Source organism: Lipophrys pholis (assembly GCF_963383615.2).
Source record: "Lipophrys pholis genome assembly, chromosome: 17".
NCBI classification, from domain to species: Eukaryota; Metazoa; Chordata; class Actinopteri; order Blenniiformes; family Blenniidae; genus Lipophrys; species Lipophrys pholis.
In genome coordinates this window covers 24,432,949-24,452,015 of record NC_137643.1, presented here as the reverse complement: position 1 = coordinate 24,452,015, position 19,067 = coordinate 24,432,949, and the positions used below count along the sequence as shown (strand labels likewise).

The 19,067-nt window shown below is 45.1% G+C and overlaps 1 protein-coding gene across 1 annotated transcript; it reads right to left on the bottom strand.

The window, feature by feature from the left end:
- Positions 1-11,228: 11,228 nt before the first annotated feature.
- On the bottom strand, positions 11,229-18,112 carry oxsm (3-oxoacyl-ACP synthase, mitochondrial). The gene is made up of 2 exons (XM_080485719.1): positions 16,903-18,112; positions 11,229-11,777 (listed from the first exon to the last, which is right to left on the bottom strand). The coding sequence occupies exons 1-2, from the start codon at positions 17,907-17,909 to the stop codon at positions 11,375-11,377; spliced, it is 1,410 nt and encodes a 469-aa protein (XP_080341845.1). The 5' UTR covers positions 17,910-18,112; the 3' UTR covers positions 11,229-11,374.
- Between the last annotated feature and the right edge of the window lie 955 nt (positions 18,113-19,067).

Sequence of the window (19,067 nt, the reverse complement as noted above, 5' to 3'; positions counted from 1 at the left end):
CACCTGTGTCTCCCCTCTCCTCATGGATTTAAACCTGCTCCTTCATGTCTCTGTGCTCGATTTTTTATTTGTTTATTTATTCATTTATTTATTTATTTATTTATTTATTTATTTATTTAATTTAATTTAATTTAATTTAATTTAATTTAATTTAATTTAATTTAAATTTATAAATTTTTTCTATTTGATTCCATGTGATATGTAATTTGCGGTATTTTTCTTCTTACTGACTGTATATAAAGGTTCACTGATATGACTGAGAGAGTGGGTTGTGTCCGAGATTGTCCGGTGTTTTATGTCTTATGTCTCGTCCAGAGTTACACTTATTATGTATTGTGCTGTTAGTGAAACTGCATGTCAACTGTTTTATGTTCTGTCTTTATGTTCTGTGTTCCTTAGGTCCCCCCTGTAAACGAGATGTTGCATCTCAAGGGGCTTTCCTTACAATAAATTCAAATTCAAATTCGATCGTCATTGTTGTTTCGACCTCATGACCCCAGCGTCTTCCTCGTGTTTTCCCTTGTGGACCTCTTTCTGTTTTGGATTCCGTCGTGTACCGACCCCTGCCTGGACTTGGACTACCTCTTTGAATGCCGAACGTAAACTTGTCTGCCAGTGAAGCAAGAAGCTTTAACCCTATGCAGGGAGCATCCACGTAATCTTGGTGGATCTGCAACCTGCGGTTCCGTGAAGCTTTGCAGAACATCTCATGGGAGGAAACGTTTTGCTTTGATTTTTATGTCACTGATTGATTGGTCAAAATGGTCTACAGCTCAAACTGCTCTAACCTTTAGGCTAGAATACCAAGATACATCAAATGAGTAAAGCAAGAAAATCCAAGAAAAAAAAATCTAAAAAATGCAAATGATAAAAGTATAATATACGGATTTATTGTACTTTTGACATTTCATCAGTGCACACTTCCTTTTTGCTTTTTCAACGATTGTTTTTTTTTTACTTTTTTCCTTCAATCACATCTTGGATGTGGGAAATTTTATTAGGTGGAAAATCTTGAAAACGACTCTTTTGTTGATGAGGGCTGCAGATCCCTTTCCTCTGGCAACAGTGATTTAGGCAGAAGTGGGAATGAGAAGACCATTGTTCCAGATAATTACACCTCAGTTTTCTTCTGGCTGAAGCGTCTTATGATCTCCCTGAACAGGTTGAAGGGTTAGGAGATTAGCAGATGTTGAAAAAGACACATGTCCAAACAAAGAGGAATGATGATGCAGCCTCTTTACGAATAGAAGACATGAAAGAATAAAAAAAAGAAAATCAATGCACAAACTGAACAAGTAAAACATATTTTTCCACTGTGTTGGCCCGATAATAAAGAGCTGCCAGCCATTTTCTCTTATAGGACACATCACTGCCATAAATCACTGGTGCCAGTGTCACTGGTGAGCCCAAAGTCCAACAACATGCCTGCAGGTTAAACGTTCTATCCTAAAATGCTTGTAGGTGTAAATGTGAGTGACTGTCCTCCTCGTCCTGCTTCCCCTGTGATGGGATCAGCTAATGATGGCGTCGGCCTCCACCCTGAACCAAGCAGGACAGAAGATGGATGAAAGACAAAGGGACAATCTGAGGGTAAACCACAAGTCTCTTCGCTCTGTGTTCCGGAAACAGGAACTCACTTTTCTCGCTGTTGCTGGATCCTTCCCACAATGCAACAGCTGAAGATGCATTTAACACTGCGCAGAAGAATGAAGGCCGTCCAGCATGTGAGAGCAGAGGTCTAATTTTAGACGGTGGTGATGAGCTGCGCTCCCTGTGGGACAGACGATATCAAAGGCAAGGCATGCTGGGTCTGTTGCCATGACAACCATAAGTCAGCTTTAATACCTCCTGATTGAGAGGTTAGTGAGTAAAATTAATAAAACATGTAGAGGGAGGAGTAAAAAAGGAATGAAAGTCCTTACAGCAATGCAGATCAACAGTTCTTCACATGTGAAGAAGTTCAAAGAGAACCTCCAGAGAAGTGAAGGCGGCGTGTTCCACAGCCCCGACCTGCTGAGGCCCTGACTTCACTGTGAGGAGGTCCTGTGGTTTCTGACTGCTACTTTATCGTGTCAGTCCTGGACGCTGTGAGACGGGTCCTCCATGGACTGGACTCAGTCGTCCAGTTCATCCCAGAGAAGCTTGATCGAACTGAGATCTGCAGAGTCCGAAGGCCAAGTCAACACGGTTGACTGGTGTTTCTTAGGCCCCGCCCACACAGGAGCGCCATTTCAAGTGACTGTTGTTTTTGGCAGGTCATCCACACGGCGCGGCATTTCAAGAGCCTGAAAACTGTTTTATTTTTTTAAAAAGGGGTTCCAGAGTGGAGACATTTTAAAACACCACCTCGGCTTTGAGGTGTGGACAGACAAGATGCATGTTTGCTGAAAAATATGACGCCATTTCCCCGCCTCTCCACCCGATAACCCCACAATGTCACTTCACAACAACAATGGCAGACGACATGATCCAGGTGGAGCTGCAGAAGCTGCTGATGCTTGTTGGCTTAATAAGGTGATATGTTGGATTCCTGAAACACGAGGACAATCAGGAGTATTCTCCATGTGGCAGTTACAGCGCCACCTGAAGGCCTGGTATATGTTCTACATGGTTTTGAGCCATGTTCATAGTGACGTATGGATAGAAGTTTGTTTGAGAACGATGGGGAGAAAAAGGATTGTTTTTGCTGGTATGGACAGTCAGGGTCTAAAAACATTGAACCATTGTCCTACAGAAACAGTCCACTGCTGCACCAGTTCCATAGAGGTTTCCGTGTTCTGGAACAATGCTGATGGTCAACATAACCTGCTCATGGATGGAAGCACCCAAGAGTCCTGTTCCCCAGTTAAACCAGGTCCATGCAACTAACCATCATAATGATCAGACAGGGTCACCTTCCATTGCTCTGTGGTCCATTTCTATGCTATTCTTCACATTGTTGGTGCTTTCGGTGCTGGACTGGGGTTGTTGTTCGCACCCTGACTGCTCTGGAAACTGCCCCTTGTACAAAAATTTCAGGATATGGGAATTTTGACACTTTCCTACGAGAACCCGCACCAACTGCAGGATGTATTTGATAACAGTTGAACTCTGTATGGAAAAGAAAAGGAATGCAATGGTCAGCTGCATTTGTGGAACGCCAGGTCGCGTATTCACAAAACATCCTGAGGCTAAAAGTCGCTCCTCGAGACGTCACTCTTGAAAAAAATCGTAGAATTCCTCGAAATTTAAGATTTTTCTTAGAATTTTTCCTTACTAAGAGAAGGAAGCATCTTAAACTCTCAGAGAGCACCTAAGGTGAAAAACCATTAAAAGTAGTGAGGAGGATTTTTAAGAAGTCGACGTCAGAGTTCCTTAAACAGACAAGACGGCGGAAAGAAGGAAAGACGTTCTCCGTTTGTTTAACGACAACGATTTAATGGCTCCTTCTCCATCGTGCAGGAAGAAAGTTTGTCGACCTCGTCAGGGATGATCTTACTTCACCCACACAGCGAAGCAACGCAGTACCGGTACCTGGCTACAGGTGAGCAGCAGCAGTGCAGCAGTGATGACTGGGTCTGTCCCAGCCCTCCTCAGCAGACTGATCAGGCACACCGGTGCAGCGCTTTCACAGACCCACATTGTTGCATGATTTATTGGCTTTCCGTTGGATGCTCACTGGTGACAGGCAAACAAACGGGCTTTAATGGACACATGGCGGGTTTCCTGGTGTTGTTGGTGTCACTGATGGTGTCACGTCTGCATAACGGCACCGTCACAAGACGAGGCTGTTTATGTCAACAGAAAACGCTGCCACAGCATCAACACGCAGATCGTTTTTAATCCAAACTGTATGATTGTGGACGTCGTGGCAAAATGTTCAGGCTGACGGACGCTGTCTGAGAGCGTCTGAGAGCTGATTGAAGGACGTTACCTGCCAGCTGGACACCACCTGTTAGGGGACAGTGGTTACCCTGAACACTTTGGCTTCTCGCTCCATACCTTCGTCCAGACGCAGGACCACCACTGAATTACAACAGGTAAATAATGTTCGATTATAGCCTATAATGCATTGACAGTAAGGAGCAGTTGGATTATCGTATTACTTTAAATGTCTCCCTAAAACAATTTACAGACCATTATTTACAGTTTCCAGCTCTTGTGTACAACGGCTTTATTTTTTGTTTTGGTTGTTATAGGGCCTATAAGGAAACCCCAGCGTTGGTTGAGCGGGGTATTGGACAGTTGAAACGGAGATTCCATGTGTTGCACGCTGAAGTGAGGCTGTCGCCAGGAAAGATCTGCCAAATAATAATTGCCTGTGCAGTACTTCACAATACCTGCACGGCCAGGCGCACCCCAGAACCTCCTGAGGAAGGGCAGGACAGCGGTGATGAAGAGGATGGTGATGAAAATGTTCAGCGACTGCAGCAGGAGGGGAACTTCACTCTGACAGAGCTCAACTTACACAGTTGCACTTTATGTCATTTCCAATCAGTGACTGCATTGAACCAACATGTACGTAAACAATCAAACGTCTTGAAGTAAATCACAAGAGGCATCATTTATTTGTCAACTAATTTATTTTTCAAATGATCAATTTTGAGCCTGAAATACTCCTCCTGGAGAAGAAGTGGTTTAGTCCGGGTCGCTCCATCTAGTCTGACCTGAACTTCAGATGCACCAAAGAGAAAGAAAACATTACGTCTCTTCTTGTCTTTATTGGTGCTTTTTCACGTCCATCTTGCTTTAGTCCAGAGTCCTGGAGTGGACATAGAGGGGAAAATAATAACGTGTGAATGAGTTTGGGTCTTATTTTTCACCATTCCAGCTCCATAGTGAATTTCTGCTCCTTTCAAATAATTTCTGGACGTGTCTGAATCAAAAGCTTCAACATGGAGGAATGGAGGTGTAGAATGATAGAACTGCTCTACAGCCTTTTCCATAGTAACCTAGGTAAACACTCTGATTAAAGTTCTCTTTCACATGAAGCCATTAAAAGGCTCATTTTAGCTCTAAAAACTCCAAGCTTTCATTTCCAGTAGTTTGTAGTTTGTTTAGTAGTTCCTGATGAACCAAAAGTCTGGCTTCATTATAAAGAAGTTCTGTGGAGCGTCTCATAGCGGAGCGCCCCCTGCTGCCTCATGCAGACCTCAGCCTGCGGTCAGAACGCCAAACAAGACCTGGAAATGAAGTTAGTTACAATGATGTCACCATGAAAAGCCTGAAAAAAACCTGATTCTAGATTCTAGATCCACCAGCTGACGTAGTGTGACAGCAGGAGCTCTGCAGCTCAAAACTTCAATTAGAGTCACGGCTCCTCCATCGCCTTGAAATGATCTCCTTCCCTCGTATCATTAACTTGAGGGAACATCTTATTATCTCCTTCCCATGTTATTATTATTTTTTCTCTATAACCACTCCGGGGCTCCATGTTCACTGTAGATTTCAGGGAGCTGGTTCAGAGTCTCTTCCTCCTCGTAGGTAGTGATAACTCCAGAGATAACTCCGCCCCCAGCTGATGACGTGTCTGGCTCCACTGGCCCCACTCTGGCGCCACTCTGGTTTCACTCTGGGGGCTTTTCCACCGGAAAGAACCAGGTTCTAGTTTTGGTCCAGGGCCGGATTTAGCACCACTTCGTTGCTGGGCCAGAGAGGAGCCAGAGTGGGGCCCGACGCGTCATCAGCTGGGGGCGGAGTTATCTCTGGAGTTATCTCTACCAAAAAGGTGGAAGCGAGACTGTACCGGCTTTCTAAAAACTACAGTGAACACGGAGCTCCAGAGTGGTTATAGAGAAAAAAATTTAAATAACGCATGGGAACGATATAATAAATTGTTCCCTGAAGTTAATAATACGAGGGAACGGGATTATTTAATCCGCGTTCGTGGAGCCGCGGCTCTGGAGATGCTGCAGAGCTCCTCCTGTCAGTCAGCTACGTCAGATAGAATTTAGAAGCAGTTTTCCATTGTCATTTATTTTTCACACTTTTCATGGTGACATTATTATAACTACGTCACGTCCAGGTCTTGTTTCACGTTCTGACCGCCGGCTGAGGAACTGCAGCCGCTGAGCAAGGCAGTGTGAGGCTGCAGGGGGCGCTCCGCTCCGCTCAGAGACGCTCCAATACCTAGGTTACCATGGAAACGGCTGTAGAGCAGCGTACTATCATTCTACACCTCCATTCCTCCATGTTGAAGCTTTTGATTCAGAAACGTCCAGAAATAAAGTGAAAGGAGCAGAAAGTCACTATGGAATGTTGGAATGGTGAAAAATAAGACCCAAACTCATTCACACGTTATTATTTTCCCCTCTATGTCCACTCTGGGACTCTGGACTAAAGCAAGATGGATGTGAAAAAACACCAATAGAGACAAGAAGAGACGTAATGTTTTCTTTCTCTTTGGTGCATCAGAGGTTCAGGTCAGACTAGATGGAGCGACCCGGACTAAACCACTGTTACAGTTCGTCTCCCGTCATCGCGGAATTGGTGAAATCAGTGACGTATCACGTTTTGGAGTGACGCAGTGACGTAGCTCCCACTGGCTCCGTTAACGGTGGAAAAAGAACCGGTTCTTTGGTGGTGCTCATTTAAGAACTGGCCTGGCACCGGCCCTGAACTAGAACCTGGTTCTTTTTGGTGGAAATGCCCTATCTGGCTCCACTCTGGCTCGTCTCTGGCCCCACTCTGGCCCAGCTGGGGGGGGGGGGGTTAGGGCTGGATTAGCACCAGTTTAGCCCCTGATAGGCCGGAGCTTTAGTGGTGGAAAGATAAAGAACTGGCGCTGAAACTGGTTCTGGACCAGAACTTTTCTGCTGGAAAAGCCTCCTTAGACTCTTAACAAACACTTGTTCATTTCTCATGCTTCTGAAGGTAACAAGGATTTAATGAATGTTTGATTCAATGTCAGTTAAATGTGTTGCTCTACTTAAGGTAAGACAAGAGACACCATCCCATGAGTGTCGTCATTCTTGGGTCAGGTAAAAGACAAATCCCACCCACCATTGGGGGTAATGATAAAGAGATAATACGTTTTCTTCACTTCACTTGTCAGTATTGGTGATGTGTTTATAAAACCCAGTAGATTTAATGTAAAAGAAGGGAATCCCGGACACATAAACCTGCTGTGATTCTAATCTTTGTTCAGAACTCTACAGTTGTTAGTGGCGTGGTGAAACTGTTGAGAAAATAAAGAACGATGCGGTGGTTCAGGACATGAAAGACTCGGATGGATGTTTGTCCTCAGGTCCTGAAAAACACCAGGCTTTCCTGCCCCCCCCCCCCCCCCCCCCCCCCCCCCACACACACACCCACACACTCACACACCCCCACCCCCACCCCATGTTTGAACCGATGCATCAGTGTCACATTGGTTCAGATTTTTAAATAATGGATGAATAATTGATTTATTCATTAGTTGGAAGTGACACGCAGAAGAGTTAATAAAACGTAATCTAATCTCTAAAAATGGATGTGGAAAGTCGTTCCTCGCCGCGGCCGTTCGTCACCCTGGTCCTCGTCGTGCTTTTGGATCCAGAAGGGACGGTACCGCAATCCATCAAGAGAGAGTCTCAGTCAGCCATTTATAGAACCTGAAAGGTTTTCAGTTTCCGGGGTTTGAACTAACCACCAGAGCAGAAAGGACTCAAACCACATGTGGGTCCATTTGAGTTTCTATTCTTATGATTGACCAGTGCCCATCAGGGACAAACTTATGAGCAGAAATGTCCAGAGCCACGTTCATAACAAGCAGCTCTCACACTGAGACACTGGACAGGATATTTAAATGTAAACGTGACCAGCTTGTTAGAGGCAGGTTGGTTTGATGTCTACAACCTGCACTGCAGTATCGACGTTGTCTTCCGTTATATTATCTTTTGTGGCTTGTGTGTTGTTGACATGTGACTCAAACAAATGTAAAAAAAAAAAAAAAAGTATCGAAAAAAGATCTTCAGTCTTGTGCTGAAAATCTTCCTCCGAGGTTTTGCTTTAGCTGGACAGGACAGGGTCTGAGGTGAACCCAGAAGCAGACTCGAACACAAAGCTGGCGTTTACAGGTTTTGTGGAATGATCAAGGCAAACAGGTTCACCAACGGCGTTCGAAAAGAGAGTCCAGGTCCAGGCAGAGGTCAGTAACCGGGAAAACTCAAAACAGGACGTATCACACGAGGAAGGGGCTGGGGTCATGAAACGAGCAACAATGACGACCGAGCACAGAGACATGAAGGAGCAGGTTTAAATACATGAGGACAGGGACGTCACAGGTGAGACAAATCAGACTGATTACACAAGCACACACAGAGGAGGCGTACACAGGAAGGGCAAGTGACAGAGACGCATGGGGCTTCACAATAAAACAGGAAGTGAACAGAGTGTGAGATTCGGACTTGACGACACACAGACACAGACCCAGACCCAGACCCTTACACCAGGAAGTTAAACTCTTCTCCCACCAAATCCCAAAGGTGCTTCTTAATCCTGCCGTGCGATGAGTTTGGACTCAAGTGAAATCAGTTTGGAGACTTTTGAAGCTTCGTGGCACCTGAGATATCCTCATATCTCACAGCAGCAGTGTTGAATGCTGACACCCGGGCACTTCCACCTTGTCTTGGTTCTTGATTCCAGTTCTGAGGTCACCACCAGTTTAGCAACACAACAAACGCCATCATGTGGGTTAAAGTTAGTGTCGGCCTGCATGTTCTTCTCTGGGTTTGGATGAATTCAGTTCAAAGACATGCATATTATGTGAAGCGATTTATAAATACAAATAAATGTTTTGCCTTTTTGAGGTAGTTGTTTGTCTGTCTGTTAACAAGAAATCTCAAACACTAAGGAGCTTCAGGAAAATATGTCCTCAGCTGCATTTTGATCAAAGAAGAACTCATTTCATTGTGGTCGGGATCCTTACAAATTTTCATTGAGATAGTTACATGCTCACTTTAGCCACTTTAGAAAAGTGCATTGTGGGAAATGGAGTCGTAGCATTTTTTGGTTTTGGGAAGTGTAGTTTGTTGTTGTCCTGTTGCTGTACTGCAGATGTGTGGATGGTCTTTTCCTCCAGAAAGAACCAAGTTCTAGTTCTGGTCCAGAACCAGATTTAGCACCAGTTCTTTGTCTTTCCACCACCAAAGCTCCGGCCTATCAGGGGCTAAACTGCTGCTAAGCTGGTCCCACATCGTTGCTTAGCCAGAGCGGGGCCAGAGCAAAGCCAGAGCGGAGCCAGAGTGGAGCCAGAGATGAGTCAGAGATGAGCCACAGCGGAGCGGAGCCAGAGCGGGGCCAGTGGAGCCAGAGTTATTGCTGGAGTTATCACTACCTACGAGGAAGAAGAGACTCTGAACCAGCTCCCTGAAATCTACAGTGAACATGGAGCCCCGGAGAGGTTATAGAGAAAATATAATAATAACATGGGAAGGAGATAATAAGATGTTCCCTCAAGTTAATGATACGAGGGAAGGAGATCATTTCAAGGTGATGGAGGAGCCGTGGCTCTAATTGAAGTGTTGAGCTGCAGAGCTCCTGCTGTCACACTACGTCAGCTGGTGGATCTAGAATCTAGAATCAGTTTTTTTTCAGGCTTTTCATGGTGACATCATTGTAACTAACTTCACCTCCAGGTCTTGTACGGCGTTCTGACCGCAGGCTGAGGTCTGCATGAGGCAGCAGGGGGCGCTCCGCTATGAGACGCTCCACAGAACTTCTTTATAATGAAGCCAGACTTTTGGTTCCTCAGGAACTACTAAACAAACTACAAACTACTGGAAATGAAAACTTGGAGTTTTAGACATAAAATGAGCCTTTTAATGGCTTCATGTGAAAGAGAACTTTAATCAGAGTGTTTACCTAGGTTACTATGGAAACGGCTGTAGAGCAGTTCTATCATTCTACACCTCCATTCCTCCATGTTGAAGCTTTTGATTCAGACACGTCCAGAAATTATTTGAAAGGAGCAGAAATTCACGATGGAATGTTGGAATGGTGAAAAATAAGACCCAAGGTCATTCTTGTTATTATTATTATTATTATTATTATTTTCTCTATGTCCACTCCGGGGTTCCAGACTAGAACAAGACGGACAATATAAATCCAGCAATAGAGCGACGAGGAGACTCAATGTTTTCATCCGAGGTTCAGGTCAGACTAGATGGAGCGACCCGGACCAAACCACTGGTACAGTCCGTCTCCTGGTTCCTGGATCCTGCCGGCGCTATGTTGGTGGAACCAGTGACGTACCACGTTCTGGAGTGATGACATGACCTGGCTCTACTGGCTCCATGACAATGGAAACACAACCACTTCTTTGGAGCTGCTCATTAAGAACTGAACTAGAACCTGAAATAGAACCTGGACTAGAACCTGAACTAGAACCTGGACTAGAACCTGGTTCTTTCGGTGGAAAAGCCCTACAATTGAAATGACCATGTGAGTCCAGTGCCAAAAGAGGAATAATTGTCACAATTCTGCACCACCTCCCTCCTCCCTTCATAAGCTCCAGCTTCCCTCCTCCCTCCCTCCATCACCTCCACCTTCCCTCCTCCCTTCATCAACTCCACCTTCCCTCCTCCCTTCATAAGCTCCACCTTCCCTCCTCCCTCCCTCCATCACCTCCACCTTCCCTCCTCCCTTCATCAACTCCACCTTCCCTCCTCCCTTCATAAGCTCCACCTTCCCTCCTCCCTCCCTCCATCACCTCCACCTTCCCTCCTCCCTTCATCACCTCCACCTTCCCTCCTCCCTCCATCACCTCCACCTTCCCTCCTCCCTTCATCAACTCCACCTTCCCTCCTCCCTTCATAAGCTCCACCTTCCCTCCTCCCTCCCTCCATCACCTCCACCTTCCCTCCTCCCTTCATAAGCTCCACCTTCAAGAAGCTTCAGAATATTTGTCAGGCTACAGCCATGACTGCTCCGTCCACTTCCTGCCACAACAGAAAGTTTTACTGTAATACAGCCGTGCTCATGGTGCTGTGAAACTTCTGCTAGAACGGATTTCATTTCTTTCCAGATTCCTCCATCTTTTACCTCATGACAGACGTTTTGGGCTCAGGACTTTCAATTCAATCAATGCAACAGCTGCCATTACGTTGTAAAGATGGAACTGAAAAATAATCCTTGATATTTTGGGTGACAAAGATTCCAGGATTATTCAGATGGTGAAAAACGTCCTTCAGTGAAATCCACTGGTTGATGGTGGACTGAGCTGATTCACTGACTGATATTACTATTTAAAAAAAACTTCATCCACTTTTCCCAGTTTATTTGATCTATTTATTCTAACACAAGATTTTATTGGACTTCAGCGATGAAAGGGAGGGACCTCTGAACCTGAGCAGAAGGAGTATCAGTCACATGAGTGTCAGAACGACATTAAATGACTCAGACGTTGACGATGTCTTCAGACGCTGCCGAGACACAATGAAGCGTTCGTGCCCCCAAAGCCAAAGGAGTTTGTGAGGGCGACTCGCCGTCCCTCCGTCCTCCACTGCTGTGCGGTGCAGGGGACATAGTTCAGGTTGAAGTCCGGCTCGGTGCGGTCCAGGTTGAGGGTCGGCGGCAGGATCCCGTGGCAGCAGGCCAGAGCGGTGAAGGCCGCCTCCAGAGCGCCGGCGGCCCCGAGCAGATGCCCCGTGGCTCCTTTGGTGGAAGAGACAGCCAAGCTGCTGGCGCTTTGCTGAAACAGCCGCTTGATCGCTGCGTTTTCAGCCGCGTCGCCCAAAGGCGTGGAGGTGGCGTGAGCGTTGATGTACGTGACCTCTGCTGGAGAAACGCCGGCGTCTCGGAGGGCTGCAGACATGCACCTGTGGAGACGGTTTAAGAAATGCAGCTTTAGCTCAAGTTCATCAAACTGTTGTTCCACTTTCCCCTGATGTCGGCCAACTTAACTGCAGTACTCATCATTATTGTTTACCAATAGAAGTTGCACCAACTCCTGAGATGAGCTCAAAGTGAAGAGGGAATCTTATACAAATACAGAGAAGACGACAGACTGTCAATCAAACATGGCATTAGTGAGTAAATGTATTTAATTGTCCTATTATTAATCCCTGTAATTAAGCCTGTGGCCCACAGATACTGTCACGTGTCATTACTAGTCAGTGGTTAAAGTTAGTGACTTGCTGCTTTTTGCTGGTTAAACTACAACTTCAGATGTTTCTAACAATACCCTGATTGTCTCTGTGTTCACAGTAGTCATGTTAATGACCTCGTGCCTAAAGTGTGAAATGTCTTCAACAGCCTCACCCTTTCCCCGGCGCAGCCGCTGAACAGGGTAAGCCTCCACTGGGAGATTAAACTTGGCCAGGACAGACCAGCAACAGGGAGGAGTCCAACATGTACACTGTATTCCACGGTGATCAGGATGTACAAAGTACGTAAGCTTGGATTCATGCGTACGCACATCTGGAATTCTTTTTGTGTGTGCATACACCATTTTTCAATTAAAGGGATTAAAAACAGCATATATGGAGAATAAATAAAGTAAAAGCTTTATCTGATGTAGGGATGCCTTAAAACCCAAAGGCAAGTATCCCCTGAAGAAAAGGGTCCGGAGTAGGTTGGACTGTGACGTCCTCTTTGAGTGAAAATGTAGTTTACTGAAGATCAGTTACATTTTCAGGTTGGAAACTTGAAGACAGACGACCGGCCTGTGGGTGTTAATTACAGCGTCACAAACACTCATTAACAAACCCTTAATGCTTGGTCCTCATTGGAAACTTGTGGAAAACAGGATGTCCTCCTACATCCAGCAGTGGATCAGAGTATCTATCTGCCCAAGGATCATTTTACAATTAAAAATCTGCTGATTGGGCTTCCCTATCCCATCATTACTGAAGAAGCAACATCATTTATTTTACAGCAACAGTCGGTTCCAAGAGATGAACTATGTCAAAGCTGAACCAGCTCCCAGGGTAATGAGAGTTTTTAAAGGTATTTTACTTTGAACTCTGCGGATTGTTTCCTTGTGTTTCTGCTCAGCGCTTCTCTTTCAGCGACTTCACTGTCACTTTGCATTTAAAGCCGTACCAGTCAACACCGTTCTCTTTGCACGTGAGCAGAAAATAACTGTGAGTGTGAAAGGTGCCGCTGCTAGAAAACACGATATCATGGCCCGACCCTGCAGCTCCACGCCGCCATTCGAAGTCTGCACAATTGAAAATGTATTGTTAAGACATTGGCTTTTTTTTTTTTTTTTTTTTTTTAAGTGAGGGCAGAACATTCTTTTTGTTTTACCCACAGAATCACCTTAATAATAAGATTTGAATCTTATTAAAAGATTTAAAAAAACAACTTATTCATGACAAATAACGGATGAGCTTGAATACTTTTTATATATTGACATAGATTTTTAGCTTATAATATTCAAAATAATAATTCAAGCAAGCTTTGGAATGGGGGTCAGGTGGTAGAGCAGGTCATCTCTAAATCACAAGGTTGCAGGTTCTATCCCTGCCTGTCCACATGCGTCCATGGGCAAGTCACACTGAAACCCACTGAAACTGCAGGCTGACTGTTTTCCTTTGCCGGTTCATTTAATGTTATTTTCAACGTAGAATCTTACGCGGGCCGCAGTTCCATAGCGTAACCTAACGATCCTTAATGTTGCATAGCGTAACCTAACGATCCTTAACATTCCATAGCGTAACCTAACGATCCTTAATGTTCCACAACGTAACCTAACGATCCTTAACATTCCATAGCGTAACATAACGATCCTTAACGTTCCATAGCGTAACATAACGATCCTTAACGTTCTTCAACGTAACCTAACGATCCTTAACGTTCCATAGCGTAACCTAACGATCCTTAACGTTCCTCAACATAACCTAACGATCCTTAATGTTCCATAGCGTAACCTAACGATCCTTAACGTTCCATAGCGTAACCTAACGATACTTAATGTTCCACAACGTAACCTAACGATCCTTAATGTTCCATAGCGTAACCTAACGATCCTTAACGTTCCATAGCGTAACCTAACGATCTTTAACGTTCCACAACGTAACCTAACAATCCTTAACATTCCACAACGTAACCTAACGATCCTTAATGTTCCATAGCGTAACCTAACGATCCTTAACATTCCACAACGTAACATAACAATCCTTAACGTTCCATAACGTAACGTAACGATCCATAACGTAACGTAACGACCCAGAAACTATCGCCACTTCAGCTGCCCGGCGTTCTCCACTGTCTGAAGTAGTTTATGTTCCACTTCAGGAGTTCTGAGCCTCTGGATCTTTATTTTATTTAAATTGTGATTGTTCAGACGGGAGACGGAGGATCTCCTCACACAAGCATCCAGTAGCTCTGGAGCATGAGCAGTCGGCGTACAGATGGCGCTGTTGACCTCAGAGGGGCGGAGCCTAGCACACAGGGTGGAGGACGATTTTGACGTCACGTCCTCTGCGCTCACGAAAGTTTGACTTTCCCTCTCCAGCAGAGAACATGAGGCCCGGGGGCCAAAACCCCCCAAGAGGCTCCAGTCTGGTCCCACCAAGCAAGGAGGTAATAAAGGATTTAGACAAGTTTTATTTTGACATTTCATTGTGTTTTGCACCAGAATGTTTCATTAAACTTGACTTTATGTTGAGATTGTGATCATTTTCAGTACTAACTGCTTGATCTTACAAAAATATAGATAATTTCATTACATACACTGTGACCACAACAAAGAAAAACTTTGAAGTGTAAATTTAAAGGAGACATATCATGCTTTTAAATCCTTCCTTTTTACATATAAATCATACAGTTGTGGTCTATACAACGCGAAACTGCAATGCTTGGGTCTGAATTCCTCATTATTAGAGCTCCACAGGCCCCTTTTCAACCCCTTTTCTGATGTGCTTCTGAGAGCAACTCGTTTTGGGGCGGTCTCTTCATACCCCGCCTCCTCTCCAGGTTGCAGAGGTGACACTCGGTTCAACGTCACCCTGTTCGGCCATCTTTGTAGTTTGATAGAACAGATACAATTATCTAGCGGCGCAGAAACTTTATATTCACACATTATTTACAAAATGTCAACAACGGAAGATTTGTCCATCCAGCCATACATGTTGGAGCCAGAGTCGGACCCGGCGGAGCCAGATGAAAATGACCATGATGCACCTGAAGAACAACGTCTTCATATGGATGTAACGCAATGGTGTGTTACTATATTTACACTAACTTCTCCATCCATGCCCACTACTACAATACTGCCTGTATTACAACGACTATTTAACACAGAAGTTACATTATAATCTAAAACGAGCACACAGCGCTAACATATGAAGACGGTGCAACTGCTAATGCTAACAAAACAATGACAGGGACGTCTTATCATCACACTTTTTAGCGTTATATACAGCTTACCGAAGTGCTCTGTTCGTCGTCTCCATAGATAGAAGGAACTGACCGCTCAATCAGACCAAGTCTTTCGGCAAATCCTTCTTTATACTGGCGGAGGTTGCTGAAGCAGTCGTCCTTAAAGTGCTTCGCGCACACAAAAATGACCTTACCCACAGATGTGGGTACATTTCTGTGAAAAATAAAACTCAACCAGGCACTTCGAAAAGGTTCTGATGCTGGGAGACGGTGTAACGAAGCTTGTGGGTTACTACATCCAACAACCGAACATTTCGACTTATCCTCTCGTAACTTCGGTTGGACTACAAAATCGCAGCGAGAAACAAAAATGGCGGATTGCTCGAAATGTCGATGTCCTAATTTGGCAGTTCCGCTGAGAATACTGTGACGTCATTGTTTAAAAAACGTAATAGAGAATAGAAAAATCGAAACCGATCGCAAAATATGACCAAAACAGAATATAAAGATATCAACGGAGCACCTGAAGAGACTACTTTGAACTTTTCTGTACTTCTAAACACTCTAAATATACAACAAAATGCATTTAAGGGCTAAAAAAGTGGATTTAGCATGATATGTCCCCTTTAAAGGTTATTATAATAATATTTTATCAGTCTGGTCCACTCAGGATGAAACTGGACTGTATGTGGTCCCTGAAGTACATTAAATCTGATTTAATCATTATTTTGTGTACAAAGTATATATATATATATATATATATATATATATATATATATATTATGTGCTTTTAATTAACCATAACATATTTGGTGTTTGGTTTGTTCAATATCAACTGGTCCTACAATTTGTCCTCATGACCGGTCCCTCCAAAGAGAGGACACCTGTCTTCAGGGGACACTTGTGCTTGGATTTTAGGGTGTCCCTACATCAGAGGTTTTACTGTACTGTAAAAGCCAGCAAGCTTGCCCATGTTGGTTTGACTGCATTTCCCAGAATGCTTTGTGTCTTGTAGTCTTCTCTTTCCTCAGGCAATCTCTATACAGTATAGATATTTTTGTTGCATTGTTTGGACACTTGGTGGCAGTAATTAGACACAGGTTCAGTCATAGACATAATAAGGGGTAAACGCCTCATCGACTGGGGAGCGACACGTCAACAGCGCCGCCATCTTGGACCGGTGGTGGTTGGAGGCAGGGGTGGAGGAACATCAACGATGGAAAGAGGTTCTCCTCAATCTCTAAGTAGAATTATAAGTTGAAATTTGAACCGATTTCCAAACTGTTTGATTTTTTAAAAGCGTCATATATGTAGTTACTTTGTTTAGTGTGTTAATGTGCAGTACACACTTTGTTTAGTGTGTTAATGTTAATGTGTTAATTCCCCATGTGATGTCATGAAGGGAAAATCTGAGCTTCTCCTGTATGAGCACACATTCACTTAAAGGTGGAGAAAGCAAGTGAGGGAGAGGACAGACTTTCTGAATTTCTGGGCCTCCTACACAGACTATGGAGAAACATATTACTGTTAGAAAACCATTCGAAAGTGAATTTAGCATAAAATGGGACTTTTAAAAGTAACTAGTTACTTTCAGTTTCTAGTTAGTGGTAGCATTACCTGAATGCCCCGTCTCCGTCCTCAGTGGGTGCCGTGATGTGGCTGGCGTCCCCGGAAAGGCCGTACCCCAGCACTTCTGCGTACATGCGCGCCCCCCTGCGGAGTGCGTGCTCCCGCTCCTCCAGCAGCAGCACGGCCGCGCCCTCCCCCATCACGAAGCCCTCCCTCTCGGCGTGGAAGGGTCTGGACGCCAGCGTGGGGCTGGAGTTCCACCGGGTGGCCAGCGCACGCGCCCTGGCGAAGCCGGCTATAGACAGCGGTCCCACGCAGGACTCTGTCCCCCCCGCCACCATGGCGTCTGCGTCCCCTCGCATGATAAACCTGGTCGCGTCTCCTATGGCGTGCGCGCCCGTGGTGCAGGCGGTGGACACGGCATGGTTGGGGCCCTTCAGCCTGTGCTTGATGCTGATGTGCCCGGCGGCCATGTTGACTAGGATGCGAGGCACGAAGAAGGGGCTCACCTTGTTGTAGCCCCTCTCCTTAAAGGCGCTGGACGTGCGTGCGATCTCATCCAGCGGCACCATGCCCATTCCCACCGCCACCCCCGTGCCCAGCTGCTCCTCCTGGCTCTGGGGGCTCCACCCTGAGTCCTGCAGGGCCAGCTGGGCTGCCCCCATGGCCATCACTGTGGCGGGGGACATGCTGCTGATCTCCCCCCTGGAGACGAACTGGCCCTCCTCAAACTGCCCCTCCTCGGGGCCTCGGGGCACCAGAGCCGCCACCCTGCAGGGGACGCCCCGGTACTCCTCCGAGTCCAGAGCCACGACCCCGCTCCGGCCCTGGATCAGGCGCTCCCAGGGCAAAGCGGTCCCCGTGCCCAGAGGACACACCAGTCCGATCCCTGTGATCACGACCCTCCTCCTGGACCCATCCTGCTGCAGTCCTGGACTGTGGTCCCGGGGGTCCCGCTGTCCGGAGCTGAGATCCCGGGGGTCCTGCCTGGGAGTCCTCATGCACCTTGCCTTAATGCACAGCCTGGTCCAACAGGACCGAGACAAGGCCAACATTACTGTCCTCTTTGTCAGCAGAGACCCTTTAAAAGTCCCTCACAGCATCACATGGAGGATTCCACATGGCATGCACGCCAGTAAAGTGAAACTCTGAGCCTCTAACTTCCTGCTCATGAGCCAAAGTCAGCTGTCTCCAGTGTTAGTCACTGGGTCAAACATGCAGCCATGCCACTGCTATGATGGTTCTCTACACTGAAGTCAGACTCTGACTCGTGGTTGAGGGGAAAGTTAAGGGAAATGTTCATTTGCTATTTTGTTTTATTTTTTCATTCATTCAATAACTTATCCAGCCTCAAACCATGGGCAGTTAAAGCAGTTGATCTCACTTTGTTTTGTTTGTATCTATTCTATTTGATTATTCTTGTGTCCGCCTTAGTGGCAAGGCACAAAGCAGATGGAGCGATGCCTAGCATCTGTTGCCATGGAGACGCTGACATCAAAGGAGAGGCAGGACATTTTGTAGTTTTTATTTTATTTTCCATGTATCCATCTTCTATATTCATTCACAGTAACTATTACCATGGGTGCTTGGAACACAAGTTTAAAAAAGCGGTGGCGCTTTCAATGATATTCAACAAATGCCCTTTGCAAATTAAATCATTGTGAAAATTCTGACATTTGATTGTGTACTATAATATCAAAGAGAAGCCTCTCTTTGAATTCATTAAAGACATGTGATGCTTTGCTGAAGTGTTGTTTCATCCATAAAAAATACTAAAAAGGAACATTTTAATTACATATTTAGATTTTATCCACGCTGAAAAAAGTCAGGGTCATAAGTTGATAAATTCAGACCGGATCATTTCAGAGGCTTTGGAAACTTCAACTTATTTGTGGGAGTACAAAGAAATGCAAACATTATACATATAGAGTAAAACCTTTTTATATTTTTCACTCAGTCTTTCTCTGTGTGGTGTGGAGCGCAGCATCGGGATTATATAAAACATGTGATAATACTTTTACATTAGAAATATGTGAAATAAGTTTGAATAAAGTAGAAGAGTAGCAGTGAGAATCAACAATGTTTTGGAAAGTTATCTTAAGTGAATTTAAAGTTAGATTTTTCCCTTAAATGGCCAGGAACTTCCAATGTGAGGCGAACTTCAGCCTCACCATTTGTTTTGGTAGTAGTAATAAACGCCTGTTCTGTCTACT